The 16852-nt window shown below is 41.3% G+C and overlaps 1 protein-coding gene across 2 annotated transcripts; it reads right to left on the bottom strand.

Annotated features, from left to right (window-relative positions):
- Positions 1–4005: 4005 nt before the first annotated feature.
- On the bottom strand, positions 4006–11940 carry si:ch211-178n15.1. 2 transcript variants are annotated; one of them, XM_026375317.1, is made up of 3 exons: positions 10188–11940; positions 7875–8524; positions 4006–4587 (listed from the first exon to the last, which is right to left on the bottom strand). In XM_026375317.1, exons 1-2 carry the CDS (start codon positions 11184–11186, stop codon positions 7979–7981), a joined length of 1545 nt encoding a protein of 514 aa, XP_026231102.1. In that variant the 5' UTR covers positions 11187–11940; the 3' UTR covers positions 4006–4587; positions 7875–7978. The 2 variants fall into 2 exon arrangements, with proteins under 2 accessions (XP_026231102.1, XP_026231103.1); XM_026375318.1 differs by having other exon boundaries at positions 4006–4584.
- Positions 11941–16852: the final 4912 nt, after the last annotated feature.

Genomic DNA, 16852 nt, shown 5'->3' with positions numbered 1-16852 from the left:
TGGGCAGTGTTTGGAGAGTTACAGAGGGCAGGGTTTGGTATTTGCAGGTCAGATTTCAACAAAGCAGGGTAGTAACAGAGGAACATGCCCGGCCTGAGGAGAAAGTCTTGACAGGTCGGTTTAGGCACAGTGCAGAGAAATTCCTCAGCACTTCTGTCATCCCGTTGAGCTTAAGAACAGCACTGAGGTCAGCCGTAGATCAGTGAGGGCGTGCAGGGCAGACGCACTGGGCTACTTCCTCACTTACGCCACCAGCAGTCATAAATTTGGAGAGTGAAAACTACAGTACGTCGAGCTCTGAGACGAAACACAGCGGCGTCATCGTTCAGTGGGATCGATGATGCATTCTGTTCCGCTTTCAAGCTGGGTGGTACTGTGACTTGGGTGGTATTTGAAGGGATGTCTCAAAGGATTTACTATTCTTTGATTGTTGATCCACTGTTCTGTCTGTAAGCGCTTCATCTCTTACTTCAAACACTTTTTATTAATTTTTCTCGGAACCAATTTGTTTTGTTCACTTTAAAACGCCTCCAGTCACGAAGGAAACAGATACTCTGTTTTTATCATGAGCTGTGAGACACAAGGGTTTTAGAAAATTAATTCCTCATGTGAAAAAAATGTATTTTGTTGACTTCAGAAAGACAACTGAAAATCCCCATTTGATTATAGAGTCTGAAGTTTCTTACTTGAACTCAGACACTTTGAGTCACTGACTGTCGTTTGTTTAAACTGTATTTCCAGATTACCGTTTTTTAAAGGTGTCCCCTTAACAGCAATGTATCCTCTGGGATCTTAGACACCGTTTCTAAAATCCCCTGGTGTATAAACATTAGTTTAATTACGCCTGTGCAAATATTTAATGTTTTCACATTTGTAAGTTCCTGAGCTTGTGGTAACTTGTGTAAATGCTTCACAAATAAAATGCTCAGTGGACTAATTCCTTGAGCTCTGTCTCCAAAACCCTGAGTAACTCACAAAACTCACAAAATAATGCAGAGTTCTACATTTGTTTGTGTTAACGTACAGCTAACCACATCCCTACTGTATCCATTAAATGTGTTTTACAATAAATTTTCATAAACTTTTCATAAAGTGTTATGGTGGAAAATTATTTGATGTATATTTCTAAATAGCTTCAAACTACCTCAGTATTTCTGTGCTGACAGATACACCAACATTTATGCCACTACAGAAATAGTACAGCTTTGAGTTGAGGTATAATTAAAGTAATTTGACATAAAACAGCAACATATCAATGAAAATGCACCTACTTAATATGCAGCTAAAATCTGATTCCTGTCTTTCCAGTCACTAAAATACGCAGCAGTAGTCAATTTGTATGTAATCAACTGGAATTACTTGTCATTATCTGAAAGCCCCCTCCCTGTCTCTGTGTTTTAGGCCTTTTGGATCTGTTAGCACATGACTAATAAATCCGTCCAGCCTTGAATCCCATTATGCCGTGGCAGTGCTGTCCAAAACCGAAACAGCAACATGAAACAGAAATTCCACTTAACAAGCATTAAACACCTGCAGTATGAACCGCATCCTTCTCATGTGTTATTTTTGGGACGGTTGAGATTTCTGCACTCAGTCATGTTCTTGGTCTAAAACTCGGTCTGACATTCCAGAGTGACAACAGCATTCATAAAACCGGCCCGCAACAACTGAGCCTGTGCGTCGGCATGCAGAAAGGTGCACACTTAGACAGCAGGCCGTCGGGATTTAGGTGCTGGAGACATGATTTGAAATCCAGGCAGGCTCTAAAGTTTCTACTCTGAGAATTTATAGTTGTTTAATATTCATACAGCATTTTGCTCTTATCTTAAAGTTATATTTTCAAATAGAATAGTTGAAAGAGATGTCTTTTTTTTTCTTTTTACTTTATCTCACTGCCAAAACACACCTGAATATTGAATAGCAAGCACACTGATGGAGTATCTGGAAAATCTCAAATATTCTGACACAGGTCATGAAGAAGCTGTAAAAATGTTAGTTTTTATTCCTGCAAGAAGACACAAAGGGTTTGGAAATCCAGTCCAATCCAGCTTCATTACGGTTGAAACTCAATTAATAGATACATCAACGATCATTTGTTTATGTAATATGAAGCAAAAAATGCAAATGTCCACAATAAATAGAGTTTCCAGCTCCTCCTCAAATGTGAGACTCTGCTGCCTTTCTTAAAAAGATGTTTTCTTTACAAAACGCTATAGATATGTTAGCTGTGCTCCTGATTTTTGGTTTTAAACAAGCTCTGGGAAACTGTGACTGGTATTTATTATTAATACTCTTGTTTTTTAGGCTAAATCACAAAACAACAATTAGATTAAACAGTAATAAAATATTTTCAAGCAGCATTTACACCCAACTCAAGGGAAATTATTTGAACATTTGCTTCTTTAGCTAACTGCTGATAAAATGTGCCAGTTACTTTGTCTGAAGGGACCAAATGTGTGAATCATAAGGATGAGTGCATTATAGGAACTGGATACTGAGCTCAAACATGACACCCAAGTCCCATAATTAAAAATAATCTGCATGGTACATAAGCCCTGCTGTTCCTCACTATGTGCTCTCATCTTGCCCATGTATATAAAAAAAGCTGTCAGCAGTTTCACAGACATCTCATTTAGTTGCAGGGCAACTTATTGTTTATATGCTGCTTGTGTCCACTGGGGAAATGGACAGTAAGGCTGTATGATTAGGACATTTTTATTATTCCTGTAAGCTGCAGACATGACACGCTACAATGAGGCTGTGGTACTGTAACATGGCCCTAGTTTATGGTTTTTGGGAAACTGTGTTTATGAATATTTTTAAAAAATGTTGATCAGATTCATTCATTCAGTCATAAAAACATCTTTAGTTTTTGGGCATTAGTTTCATTTGAACATTAGCTAATAACTGATAAAACATTATTTCAACTAGAAGTAAGAATGATCAGACTGGATCATTCAAAATCATTCGTCATTAAAGACACGTGTAGTGTTAAATAGGACAGTTTGACAGTAAGGGGTTTTCTTCCTGGTCCTCTCTTTTTCACCTTTCACTTGCTTCTCCAGACTCCTACATTTCCCTGGAATATTCTGGCCCCAGTGATTTTTCCATACAACCACCAGATGTCCCCAGATTTTCCCTCCATGTGACTCTCAGTCATGTGACCTTCCCTGCGTCCTCACACACCTGTTCCCAGTTCCCTCATCTTATTTAAACCTGCAGTTACACCAACTCGTTGCCACGTTTTGTTTCTCTCACGCTGTTTTGCTGTGGACTACTGTTACATCCTGTCTCCATTCTTTTCATTGTTGCTTCTGTTCCAACTACTAGTGCACTCTAACCTGCTCATCTGTGTGTCTGCATTTGGTTTCTCCTCCTCGTTGTTGTGTTTTAATTATGACTTATGAGGTCAGTATCTATAGAATTTGTGACCTTAAGCTCTAAAAACGTTGTCTTTTGAATCTCGCTCCTGATAAGTAATAATGGATTCTGGCACACAGCACCATAACCTTTAGTATCTTATTAACTCAACCTCACTTCTCACTTGTCATTATGAAAAAATTACTCCAACAACTATAGGCTGCAGACACAGAGAGTGAGTGTCCAGGACTCTTGACAGTTTGCATTTGTCATCCTCCATCTGTCACTGTAACTATGAGCTATGAGTGATACAGACATAAAGAGAGACAGAGTGAGAGATATTTTGTGCGGTGGATGAATTGTAGTGGTTCGCAGAGAGAGGCGGTGAGCTCTGATAGCAGAAGCAGCTTGTGAGAGCACAGTGGTGAAAGTCTCAGACAAGATTTAAACAAACAGAGACGCAGACGCTGGCCTGACCGGCCCGGGACGCGGCAGCGGGCGCCCTGACAGAATAAGGTCACGCGCTGCCATCTCTAGATCAGCTTGAGAAGTATCTCTAGAACCTCTGCAACCATCTGGGACATACTCCTACTTCTTATAGAGTCACTGAATGCATAAATAATTTCCCAGAGTCAGGGGCAGCGAAATGCTGGCGTCATTCATTGTATTTCATATTCAAATGTGGGACATTCAGTCGTCAATACATCTCTAGACTTTGATGACTGAGGCATAGGATTGATTTGTCAGAGAAAAGTGCATCAGAATCTGTTGTATTGCAGTTTAATCTTGGCTCCAGCTCCTTTTACATACAGCAACAACCGTGTAGCAGGGAGACAAACAGTCTAAATTCTCTTATGTGTAAAATATCTGTACATTATTTTAGATGATATAAATCTCAATATAGCATACATTAGGTTAGGTAGTATCTAGACTGGTGTAAGCTGCCTAAAAATAGATGTTTCTGCAATAAAAATAGTAAAAATAAGTTAGACTGGCATGTTTCTATGGGTGGTTGTAGCAGTTCACAGTTTATCCTTCTCATCTGAAGGAAGAGTAAGAGCATAAATTCTCAGGGTTTGACTGTCACTCCTCTATGCTTCTGTGCTTGCATGGTATACAGTCACGGGTTGACTCTTGGGGGGTGTTTTCCCTTTGCAAATATCCCCACCCTCAGGCCGTGCTCTGTTTCCACCAGCTGACAGCTTGTCTCAGTGGCATCAGCTCCTGCTGGAAACACCAAAACAAAACAACAAAAAAAGAGAAAAAAGTCATTTAAATTCAGAACTCTTCACCTCCGCGAGCTCGCAGCTTCTCTCCAATCAAATGTGGTACGCAGCAACCAGGCTGCTTCTCAAGGATTTTGCGCTAACATCTGTCATTGATGGGGCTGCAGAGACACAGTGTTAATCTTTACTGTACTGAAAGTGATGCAGCGTGTGTGTCCTTGTGAGTCATGTTGCCTCGTTTGCGGAGGAGCACTGTAAAGCAGATTTTAAGTTGTGGGAGGGACGTATATGTGTCTGTTTGGCTGTGTGCATCTGCTGTGGTGAAGACCAGGGTTCATGCACAGATTATAAGACAATGGACCACTGATAAAGACCTTCGTGTGTCTCTTCTGGTAGTTTATGTCTCTCTATGATCACATAGTCTCATTTGTTGATCATTTTTAAGACAGCCTACCTTCATTTTTTTGTTCTTTAGGGTTAGGGTCATGCAGAGGCTGTGGCCCAGAGCCTCTTTACCTCTCCCCTGAGCCTGTGGCTCGTAGACCCGTTGAGTAATCTGTCTGTGCCAATGTCCTCTCTTTTTGAAGTCTTTCAGAATTAGTACTTTCATTAACACTGGTGTTTTCATTAGTAGTTTAACCTTCAGGGGGATCTGAAAGTTGCTGTAGCATGTTTCGCTGCCACTAAGGAAATAAATTCAAGACAACTGAAAACAAGTTTATAGTGTCTCCTGACATCTTTACTGCAAAAATGTACCAGGCAGAAAGTCTGTCAAACAGCCAAGAATTACAGCTGTCACAGATGATGAGCCCAAAAGGCAGTCTGGAAAATCCTGTCAGAGAAAATCATTCTGTCTGCTCGACGGAAAAGTGTGACTGATAAACAAGATACAAGATGTGTGGGGTTTACATATTTCCATAATTCACATCTCATCGATAGACTCTCTCCTTGTGTCTCAGGGAAACTTTCCCAACATGACCAGTGTCAAAGTGCCTCCTATCCTCAGAAAATACTTTCTTAAGAACAGATGCTGGTAAAAGAAGGTCATCATATAATCGTATTTATCCTTTATTTGGGCCAAAAAAGATATAGAATAAAATATAAAACTAAAAGACATATAAGAGCACTGTGCGAGCACCATGTTGCCTTTAGGTTTTCATCGAGTACAGACAGAAAACAGCAACATGCCAGCTAAGTTTTGCCCAGACCTGCTGAAACCAGAACTCTTATGCAGTAATACTCCCTCTGTCTTCAAGTTTGCTTTGTACCAATTAGTTTGTGGTAATTTGATTAAAGACAAATGTATTTAGCAACATGCACCACAATATATCCTAATATCAGCTGAAGTCATCATACACTTTTAAAACTAGATCTCTCAGCTTTAGTTGATTATGTGATTTAGGTCTGGGGACAAGGGAGCCACTCTTCCTACTCAGGTATCAGCCTTATTTCTAATATAAATATGCAAATGAAATCAAATTTTTCAATTAGCTGTTGCCTCCTGTCTCTATGTTTTTCTGAGTATTTTTTATGTCTGTTCCTGTGTTATTTATGTTTATTCATACACAGCACAAACAACCACAAGTAGATATGTTATAATTAATTTAAGGTCTGTTGCTCTGGTGTTAATGTTAATTAGGTTTAGGTTAGGGTTAGGATTAGGATTGGGAGTGCACTATGTAAGTGAGAAGAGGTACTGTGGTGGTTACATGTGTAAGCTACTGTATTCTACGTTGTGTAGGTGAGATGGTGTATCTGACTTTAATTACATCAGCAGGTTGTGTTTGTACAGAAGACTCTGTTCTGCTCTGATTATGACTTTAAATCAATAAAATGGAGAATTGTCCATGAGAATCCTCAGTTTGGATGCACAATGTGTGTGTGTGTGTGTGTGTGTGTGTGGGGCTCAGGTTGCTTAGCACAAAGTCTGTTGCGTTGATCATTTTAACATTGAACCTGCTCTGGGTGACTAATTCAGATGAATCAGACCTTTTAAAAAACAGCTTACGTGCTTTGAAAGAGTGAAAAAACAGAAAGTGATGAACAGAAAAGCTACATTACACGTACATCTCATGAAACCCTTATCTCAGTATAGAAATGAAAACTAAAACACATGCACTTTTTCACCCAGCCTCAACTTAAACCTGCAGCCGGGGGAGCATGTCTCTCCTTGCAGCACGAGGTGAAGAGCTACTTTACTGTGATTATATGGACGTCACAAATATACCAAGAGTTTGCCTCACTCCATTCTGGCGCGTAGCCAGGGGGTTTTATGATTAAAACCAGATTGTGCTTGCCCAGCTCAGAGGCCAGAAAAATAGATTGCAGTTACGCATACTCTGCACAAGAGGGGAGTACAGAAACATGCACGTCTGCCTCTGCAGCCTCTGCAAAGGTGGACTTTCCAGGGGAGTACTTAAGAGTATGCATCTGCTGTTTAACTTCTCCCTTCTGCCAGAGGGACTTTTTCACAGATGTCATCTTGTTATTAAGTCTGCTTCTAGTTTATAGTATATCTAAGTGTGGCACAAGAAGAAAGGTTTAGTTCCTCCTCATCACAGCCTAACAGTAAATTATGCCAATTGTGAGTCAGAGCTATGATCATCCTGTAAATATAATGACTCCTCTTTTGTGTCACATGATTGGAGTCAAGCGGCTGTGGGGTCTTCCTTTGCCAGAAGTGACTGAGCTCCTGCCAACTCTCAGTTCCCTCTAAGTCATGACTAAGTTTCACTGTAAAAAAAAGCCTGTCTGAAGATTTTATCTTCACACTGAAGTGATTAAAGTGAAGTAATTGTCAAAAACAAACAGGATTTTTAACCTGCTTCAATGGAAATCATCTTATTTTAAGAGTTGTGTTTTAAATGATAAAAAAAGATAAAAATAGATTTTGCAAGATCTGAAATTCTCCAAATCTGCTTAGTAGTAGAATTTGACTACTGCAGGTGAAATGTCTGCACGTTTTCCTTGACCACATGTGCTACGAAACGTTCACTTCTCATTGCAGTGAGTCAGGCACATTTTGCAGTGTAGTGGAGGCTGGGAAATCACGTGACATCAACAAAAGGAGAGACATGACGCCCCCCCACTACCGCCCACACACAGACACCACACACACCACACATACATCAAACACACACATAAACCCTTTTTTGTAACAGGGGAGGAACGCTGCAATTCATTTACTGACTTTGAAAACTACGCTGCCAGTAAACACGGCAGACGTCATCCGCTCTCAGAAACAACAACACTGTGAAAAGAGAAAAGGCTTCTTGTATCCAAACTTACCATGAGTAGTTCCCCTGCCTGGTCCCTCTTTGACCTCCACTCGCTGCAGCAGGGTCTCATGTTTCAAGCCCCCATGGCACTGGGGCAGACCACCCCCTCCTCCTTCACACCATGCTGGTGCTCTGGCGGCCTCTACCAGAGTTGGCAGGGGTCTTCAGAGGTTTAGGAGGAGGGTACTGACCCTTGACACAGCGTCCATTTTGCGGGTACGGTGGAGGTTTCTGAGTTTTCGAATTGGAGGTGCTGTTCCCAATAATGACTTTAGGGTCTATGCTCTGTGGGTGTGGCTCTGGATGAGTCTGTCCAACATGGTTGGAGTCTCTATGGGGGTAAATGTGAGGCAAGTGGCCGTTTACACCTGGCCTTTCATGATTTATGACCTTGCTGTGGCTGGGTGGGGTGAAGCGGCTGGTTTTAACCACTGATGCAATGTGAACAGGTGAGGGAGAGTTAGTTCTTAAGATGATGCGATCTTCGTCATTGTGTTGCGACGCCAGGGCTGTAGAAGGTTTGTGATTGGGCAGCGGAGCCACCTTGAGGTCTCCTGAATGAGTTGAGCCATGAAAGTTATTGGACGGCCCCTGAGTGATGCTGGGCGTCTCCTCACTGAGGTCAATATTGGCTGTGAGACGATCAATCTGCTGGACCACCTGAATGATAATAAAGAGAGTCAATACTTGTCCAAACTGCTACAGTGGAGAATAATAAGTACTTCTACTTGAAAAAGTCAATTTAATGTTACTTTATACTTCTACTTTAATACACTTTAAAGTAAAGTATAATGTTTTTGACAGCTACAGTTACTAATTACTTTTAAGATTTGATATAGACCTAAATAAATTGAGTTTACAAAATACAACACATTGCTGAATCAGTGGTATGGTGCTGTTAAAGTCTCCTGTGACCCACATTTATGGAACAAGCTGGCAGCAGAGCAGAAATGTTTCCCCCTAAAAGATTTTGAGGGAGGCTCGCTCTTCTGACCAATCAGGAAACCCAACATCATGGGCGGGACCTCACAGATGTCAATCAACACACTTCAGGTCTGCAGATCCTGTTGCATTGTCTAAGATGTTTCTAAAGCTAAATGCTTCATAAATGTTTTTTGTTTTTTTCACAAAAAGGGAACAGTGGAGTAAATTCATGGTTTTATTTTATAGAAAAGGTTAAACTCAGTTCATAAAAAGCTAAAAGTTTAAAAATATTGCAAATTCTATATGGATTTGTTGCAAAACTTTTTAAAAATAGTTTTCTAACATATTGATCATCTTAAGACTTAAGACTAAGTTCTATCTGGTGACCCCTTTGGAAAGGCCTTGACCCTCAACTTAATAACAGTATACGATACAGTATTTGTTACTGTAAAATGCTACATACATCAGCAACAGTCTAATAATCTAATATTTAGTCGTTACGAGTTACTATTTGAAGTTTTGATACTTAAAGCTACAGTATGTACTTTAACTTTTTTAATATGATCCTAAACTTAGTATGTAGTGGTGCTGTTGAAACCTCCTGTGAGCCTCCAGTAACACTCTCAGAACAACCTGGTTGTGGTGTAGAGACATTTCACTCCTAAAAGTTTTTGAGTGAGGCTCGCCCTTCCAACCAATCAGAGAGTTTCTACTTGATTTGTAAGTTTTGCAGCATCCACTGTAATTGGCACCGTTACTTAAGTCCACCACTGTGAAATTCTAGTTAAACAGTAATTACAGGTTTTTCTCAGGCACGGCTAAAAGTGAAGCAATAACCAACAACTCAATCAAAGCTGGATTATCAAGCTATCACTTTGTTTCATGGAGATTTTTCATTTGTAATGTAGCTTTACTACAATGCCAGACTGTGCACAGATGCATTCAGCTGTGAATCAATGCTATTTTACAGCTGCATGCAAAATGGATACTGTAAGAGCAAGGCATAATTTAGTAACGGTCTCAAGCCAGGCTTTTTAATGTGCTGGCCGGAAAGCTGCCAATTTCTGCAACGTTCAGCAAAAGGTCAGTGAAAATTGTTCTCAATCACTGCTTCGGTAAGAGATGATGAGTGAGTCACAAACAATACAGTCACCATGCACACACACACACACACACACACACACACACACACGTACTGCTATGCTCCCATGTACATGTACACACACAGATACAAGACCTGTGTCAAACTGATCTACACTGTGACTCATTCTGTCAGCATCTGAGCCTTGTGTTAATCATTTTCAATGCTACAGTAACCAGGGGAAGAGATGAAAAGCTGGGACCTGATGCAGACCTCCACGATGTAAAGCATAAACATGTTAATAACAGACCCTCCTACCTCTTTCATCTCGACGTGAACTTGCTTTAAACCCCCCAACACATCCTCCAGATCTGTCACCACTTGTCGGATTTGATCCCTCACCGAATCCTGTCTCCTCTTCTGCTTCACTACCTCCAAAACCTGGTGCTGGTGCTTGTTGTTGGTTGTTGTTTTACAGGATTCTGGACTAGTCATGCCAGAGGAAGGGATGCAGGTCCCTTTCCTCCTGCTTTGGTTCAATTGTTTTTGTGGGACTTCAGTGGGGAAGAAACATTTGTGAGAGCCACCACGACCATTACAATCCTCCTCTGATCCACCCTTCTGTCTGCCCCATTCCTGATGACTATCTCCTCTCTCCCCTCCCTCAAAGAACCCAGGCCTCGGTCCACAGTGACCATTAGGCATGGGCAAGTGGGGCCTGTGTGGCTCCAAATGGTAGTTTTCAGGAGGACTTCCGCATCCTTCCTCCTCCTCATCCACAGTGACATACCTGATCGTCCTCCTGTGCCTGTACCCTTGACCTTTGACCTGAAGATGAGGGAGAGGATGTGGTATCAGGGCGTTAAAGGGGTGTGCCCCGGTGCTGCTGTGCATCACACAGCCACACTGTTCTCTGACAGACGGGTAGTGTCTCACCCCAGTCTCCAGTGGGTAGCTCCACTGGGCAGGGTTCAGCTCCCAGGGGCAAACTTGGCTCAAGTCATCTGTCTGGCTGTAAGGACCCAGCCCTGCAAACACAGGCCTCCTCTGTGGGCTACGATGACCACCTCGCTCAACTCTGTCCACTATGAAAGCTCTGCCTCCTACATCTTTAACTCGAGGAGCCTGGATGTCTCTCCTGCAGTCCAGAGATGGGTGGTCCGTTTGTCTGGCTGGTGCTGGTTGGTATGCCGGCCCACCGTTATGGCCGTACGGCTGCTCATAGTGTACACAGTTCTGGCAGGAGCAGGGGGCGGAGGTGTTGCTGTGCTGAAGAAATCGGTGGTGTCCCGTTGTTTGTGCGCCTTCTGTGTACATGTCCAAAGAAGTCCAGAGGCTTGTGTGGAAAACGCCTTAGAAAAGAACTGGTTTCCACCCCTGCCTGCTCTCTCCAGCCCAGTCATTCACTCGCTCTGTTTTCCTCATCTGCGTCTACCCACAAGAAAACTTTTCTTCAGCTCCTTTTTCTCGTCTCTAACCAAGACTTCTCCCTCCCTTTCCTTCCTGTCTGTTGTTTCCCTTCTTCTTCTCCCCTGTAGTTGATCTCTACCCCCGTTCTTTTCTTTCCCTGCACATCCTTTCTCCTACTTCTCCTAACTTTTTCTTACTCCTTCTTCTTTCTCACCTTCTAGCCCTCTCTCCTACACGGGGCCCTTCTCCACCTCCCTCCCTCTCTGTCTCTCTTTCTACCTCTCCCGCCTCGTTGTTCTGTCTCATTTGCTGCTGCAGGCTTCCAGTCTCTCTCTCCCTCCCTCTCTCCCTCTCTCTCTCTCTCTCTGGCTGTGTATTTCCCGTTTCCTCCCCTCCCCTCTCCCGCTCTCCTCGCTTTCTCCACCTCTTACTTCAGCTCTTGCCTGTGGTATATTGTCTCACAGAGTCGACTGTACCTGAATTTGTGAATTCTTTCTTTCTGCTCCACCTGAACTCCATTCTCCTGGTAATGCTCCTCTGGTAAAGGACTCCATATGGCTTTCTGTCTCTCAAAGACTGCGTATAAGAGTCCCAGCTCCGGTGCCGAGCTCATTAGCCCAACTACAGCTTTTGCACTCTGCAATTAAACGCTGCCTGGGAGTCCTCGGCCAGAGACTGAGAGAGGAGGGGAGGGTAAGTGAGGGGAGGAGAGAAGCACTGGGGGAGGTGGGGTTTCTAACACCGACAAGGCAGTAGACAGTACTCTGAGTCAAGGAGACAGAGCCACTGCCTTTGTACAAGGGTAACATTTTTCATTACACTATATCTCCTTTTATCTACCAGTCCCTTCCTCCTTTTGTCCTTTGCCACTCTTGTCATTCACACTCTATTAGTGTCACCTAAGGAGATTTCTTCTCAACAGCCGAACATAACCTCACTCTGACAGACTCTGTGCAGGGAAGTTCCTCTCAAGTCTACACAATATCTTTTAATGCCACCCTGTGTGTTCAAGCCATTTTAATTTCACCATCCTTTTCATTATATTACAAATCAATCTCCTCTCACTATAAATAAACATAATCTCTAGATGAATGATACAAAATTAGAAAAGCAGGATGAGCAATCCAGATCTCTCTCTCACCAAAATAGAATAACACGCCTGTGTTGTGGCTCTTTGTCCTCCGCGACTAAGGACTGAGGTTTTTATTTTCAAAGAAAATAACTGGAGCTTTGAAAACAATGGGTTGTGAAAGAGAAGTACTGAGAATAACAGCAGAGGAAGATGAAGGGGATTCATCCATCCCAGCAGGAGGATGAGCACTCCAATCCCAGCTGCTGGGAAATTGTTGACGTTACCATAACATGTTTTTTTTTTATTGGAGGATCTGAGCAATATTGAAAACAAAATATATACAGTATTTGTTGTTACTTTAATTAACTGCCTAAACTCTAATATAGTGGTATTAATATAAATGATGATAATAGTTCTGGGAAATAAATTAAGAAAAAAAGTTTAAAGCTGCAATAGCTGATTTTATTGCCCTTCGGGGGGCAGCATAAACAAGCAAAAACGAGCTCTAAGTGTAACAGTGATATATTATCGACTCAAAGTTGATAAAGTTAACAAACTGTTAATGATTTACACAATCAACACATTCAAAGCAACATTATTAATTAATGTAAGTTATCAATATTCTATATTCTTAATGTCTGCCACCTTTTCCAGAATGGTTTAACCTCCTGATGTTGACAGGATGATATGAATAGTTTGGCAAAATGTGACAGCTGACACATTCATATTACCAAACAGGATACAATTACTGTAAACTTTTTTACTTTATTTCTATCGCTGTATTGGGATCTTTCCTAACTTTGTATATAATCACTGCACTCTAACTCTATGTATCTCATGCATATGTATGCATTCAATCCAGACTAAAGACAGAAAGTCGATAGGAGGAGACACAGTAACACCTCAACCTGCTATCTTAATCTCAGTATTTCTCAGCAGGTGTTCCTCAGGCAAATCCTTAGCTACAAAAGTAATATCAAAGGTTGTAGCTGTCATACTGTCGGCACTCATACATATAGATGGGTGTAGTATGTTGCCTCAGAAAGTTCCCAGCCTGAGCAGTTCTTACATCACACTGCTTTGTGTCGACCTGCACAACTCTCGCTTCGCTGCACGACTGCAGGGCAACCACAAAGTAGAGAATGGGAGCCACACTTCGCCGCTCTCCGCAGCACTCTCCTGTCCTCAGCAGGGTCAAGATGACCTAATTGGCACATATGGATACTTCTAAATGAGTCTATAACCAGTGCTCAATATGCTGGTGGGGATGTGTCAGATGGCATGTGGCCTATTTACCCTCCTGCAGATATTAACTGAGAGCAGGGAGCTGAGCAGACTTGTGCCACAATGTGCGATGGAGATTATTGCTAAAGTAAATTAGTGTGCAAGACATAATGTATGTAATATGATTTTGTTTGTATTGTTTGTTTGTGATATCAACACACTGAATAAGTGTTAACCTCATTAAACAGGCTTTCAGTGTGTTATATTGATTTTAAATTACCCAAAAGGCACTATGGTACACGAAGAAGCCCTAGAGTACATTACTGAACTGTTAGTCTGTCCTTCAGTTGGTCTGCAATCACTAGACCATGGGAGAATACTATAACCAACTCACCTACTGTTTATAATCAATATTTTTTATAACAGTGATGAATGAACGGAGAATTATCACCTGAATCTGCAGCGTTACGCCGCTTTAGACTGAATTTCAGATCATTCATTTGCTGGTCAGACCACAACTTTACTGCTTTGGTTCTCTGTCACTGCTCTGCTCTCATTGTGTAATTCTCGCCAGCAGCAGACAGCAATTTTTAACAAGAGATCTCTAAAAAAAAAACCTTCTGTACGCTACCTCCTCAACACTAAGCAACTGACAGACACAGTTAGCCACAAACTGGTGAAACCAGTGAAGCATTTAGTGGCTGAATATCTACCTCAGGGTTTGGAAGAGACCACAATTCAACTAAAAGCTGACTGAATATTGAACAAACATGACTCTAAATGAACGATGTTACTCTGTAAGTGCTGGATGTGTAAAAAAGCAACAGTTTCCTAACATATTTTTAATCATGTCTCAGTTTGCACTGTCTTTGTGGCCCAGTGGTTACAGCACATGCCACAAACTGGCCTGGGACGTGTGCTGCATGCTTCTGATCTGATGTTTTTTCTTTTCTGCCTTTGTGTCCAATAAAGTTAATAAATACACATTTTAATATTACTTTGAGCTCTAATTACAATTATTCAGTGAAAATCTTGCACAGTACCTTGAAAATATGAATTTAGGTGCTACACGTTTTTAGATTTAACTTTGAGGTTGTAATGTTTTTACAATCATTCAAGTCATTTAGTGATTAAAAATGGGACTCTGTGTAACTCTGTTACTGCTACACCACATACACAGATAAGTTCTTGATGCTAAAGTTATCAAGATGTGTCGCAGTCAACATTGTTGACTTTAACTTCAGTGCCAGCTATCAAGTACTCCAATATCACACTGACGCCATACTCTTTGTTATTTGCAGGAGTGTGCAACATGAGGTTCTTGTGTGTATTTTAAACTCCCAATCACATACGTTATAATTGTAACACTGCATAATCAGGCTAAAAACAGCAGCAGACAACAGCAACTCTTCCCCGCCCAGAACTCTATAGACACACTGTCTATAGGACTGTGTGTCCTGTAGAGACAAATCTTTAAATTGAAAATAAAAATCATGAATGCAGCCGCTCACATCAATGCTTTAATGTACACTGACTGAATAAAGTATGAGAAGCATCTCTGTGGCACTGCAGTACAGATATTGGCTCGTACCTGTATTCGTGTTATTCGTCAAGTATGAAAAAAGAATGAGTATCTCTGATATAGTGCACAGTTCGTGCACATTGAGGGGTGCAATGAGTATGACCAGTTCTTGCATCTGGAGATGAGGTCAATCTAATTTCACTCTCAAACCATCTTCTAATATGAGTAAATGATAGCATTTCCTGATGAGCTACAATCATCATGAAATAACAAGTAACAGCTCCATCTAGAAATGACATTATATGTTATTTTAGATTTTTCATGGTAAGAAATTGAACAATGACAAATGACATGTTTAAAATATCAAAAACTGTCAGTGTATGTGCAGAATCATGTTGTTTCTCCTCCAGTAGCATTTGAAAGGTGAATAATTGTCCAAAAACCTTTGAAGCAGGATTAAACTCACTGAGACAAAGGAGAGTGGCTAGAGAATCTGCAGTCAGAAATGATTTTCTCTGCAGTGGGATAGTGACTAGTAATAGTGTCAAGCCCATTTTACATCTAAATCGAATACCCAGTGAGGTCATATCTTATATCAGTGCTCGATATGTCAGTGCATGTCCTGTTTTTAGGGAACACAATGGTTACATTGTTCCAAGGAGGATTATTAAACAATTCCTATTTTCAAACCAGGAAACCCAGTTGCATCATAGAGGCACAAAAATGCTGTGTCATGCAACTCATGAGATAAGTTTGAGTTTTTGTGGGAGAACAAAGTGGTTTTAATGATGGAAAATGTGCAGCTGAGACTCACAGTGTGTTCTTGCTTTAGTGGACAAAAAGCAGAACATCAAGAAAATTTCTGCTTCTATTCTTTCATTCTTAGTGTAAGGTTGGAATATGATTGCCAAAAGAGAGAAGAGTCTTTTTTTTCTTTCAACCTAGCTTCAAGTCCTTCAGATTAGGCCACATGGTCAGTCATTATTACATACAACTTATCTCACAGCACATTGTCCAGACAGTGAACCTGCAACAAGTGTAAAAGAACTCAGGGTGCTTCAGTTAATTTCTCTTCATGTGCACCAAGCATCAAGGACACCATGCAGGAGTCAGCTGTTGAAAAAAAAGACCTGAATCCAAATGACAATGGCAAAAAGCACTAATGGACAGGATAATGACAGTGAGAGAGTGAGTGTTGCCTTTAGAAGCATGGCTGAGATGGCTCACAGAAAGCTGTTGCCATGGCTGACAGTAAGAAAATGGGAATGAAATGATTCATTTTGCCCTGCTGGCGTGAGATGTACTTGCAGTGAGGACATGGGGACAAAGTACAGAAAGCAAGAAAAAAAAAGTGCTAGTGTTTACCTGGTTTGGCTTTAGAGTGGTGACAAGGAGGGAAGGGGAGATACTGTAGATGGCAGGCAAGGGAGGGATGTTTTATCATCTCTGCGTGATGGCAGAAAAGGACAGATTACAGTGAATGTTTGTTCAGTAGTTAAGATGCTTCTGCTTCCACATATTGAGACTGCATCAAGTGGTGCAAATCTTGTCCTTAAAGGCCAAAGTAAAGAAAAAGATGCTCCTGCATGTCAAAGATACACAGAGAGAAGAAAGCAGTTTGTTTATATGTTAGAAGATAATTACATAAGTCTAACAGCTGAAATCGCTCGTAGGACAGGTGAGACAATTTTAAAAGATGCACCAAGTGGAGAAAAAGACACTTTTAGAGCCTGTATTGATCTGATGAGGGCATCA

This window comes from Anabas testudineus, chromosome 17 (genome assembly GCF_900324465.2).
Source record: "Anabas testudineus chromosome 17, fAnaTes1.2, whole genome shotgun sequence".
Lineage (NCBI taxonomy): Eukaryota > Metazoa > Chordata > Actinopteri > Anabantiformes > Anabantidae > Anabas > Anabas testudineus.
Note: the sequence above shows the minus strand (reverse complement) of the source record. Positions and strands in the feature narration are given on the sequence as shown.

Coding starts and splice junctions, on each gene's coding strand:
- si:ch211-178n15.1 (XM_026375317.1), bottom strand. CDS start 11,186: ATGTACACAGAAGGCGCACAAACAACGGGACACCACCGATTTCTTCAG. Junction 8,525..10,187: donor TTCACGTCGAGATGAAAGAG/GTAGGAGGGTCT, acceptor ATTATCATTCAG/GTGGTCCAGCAGATTGATCG.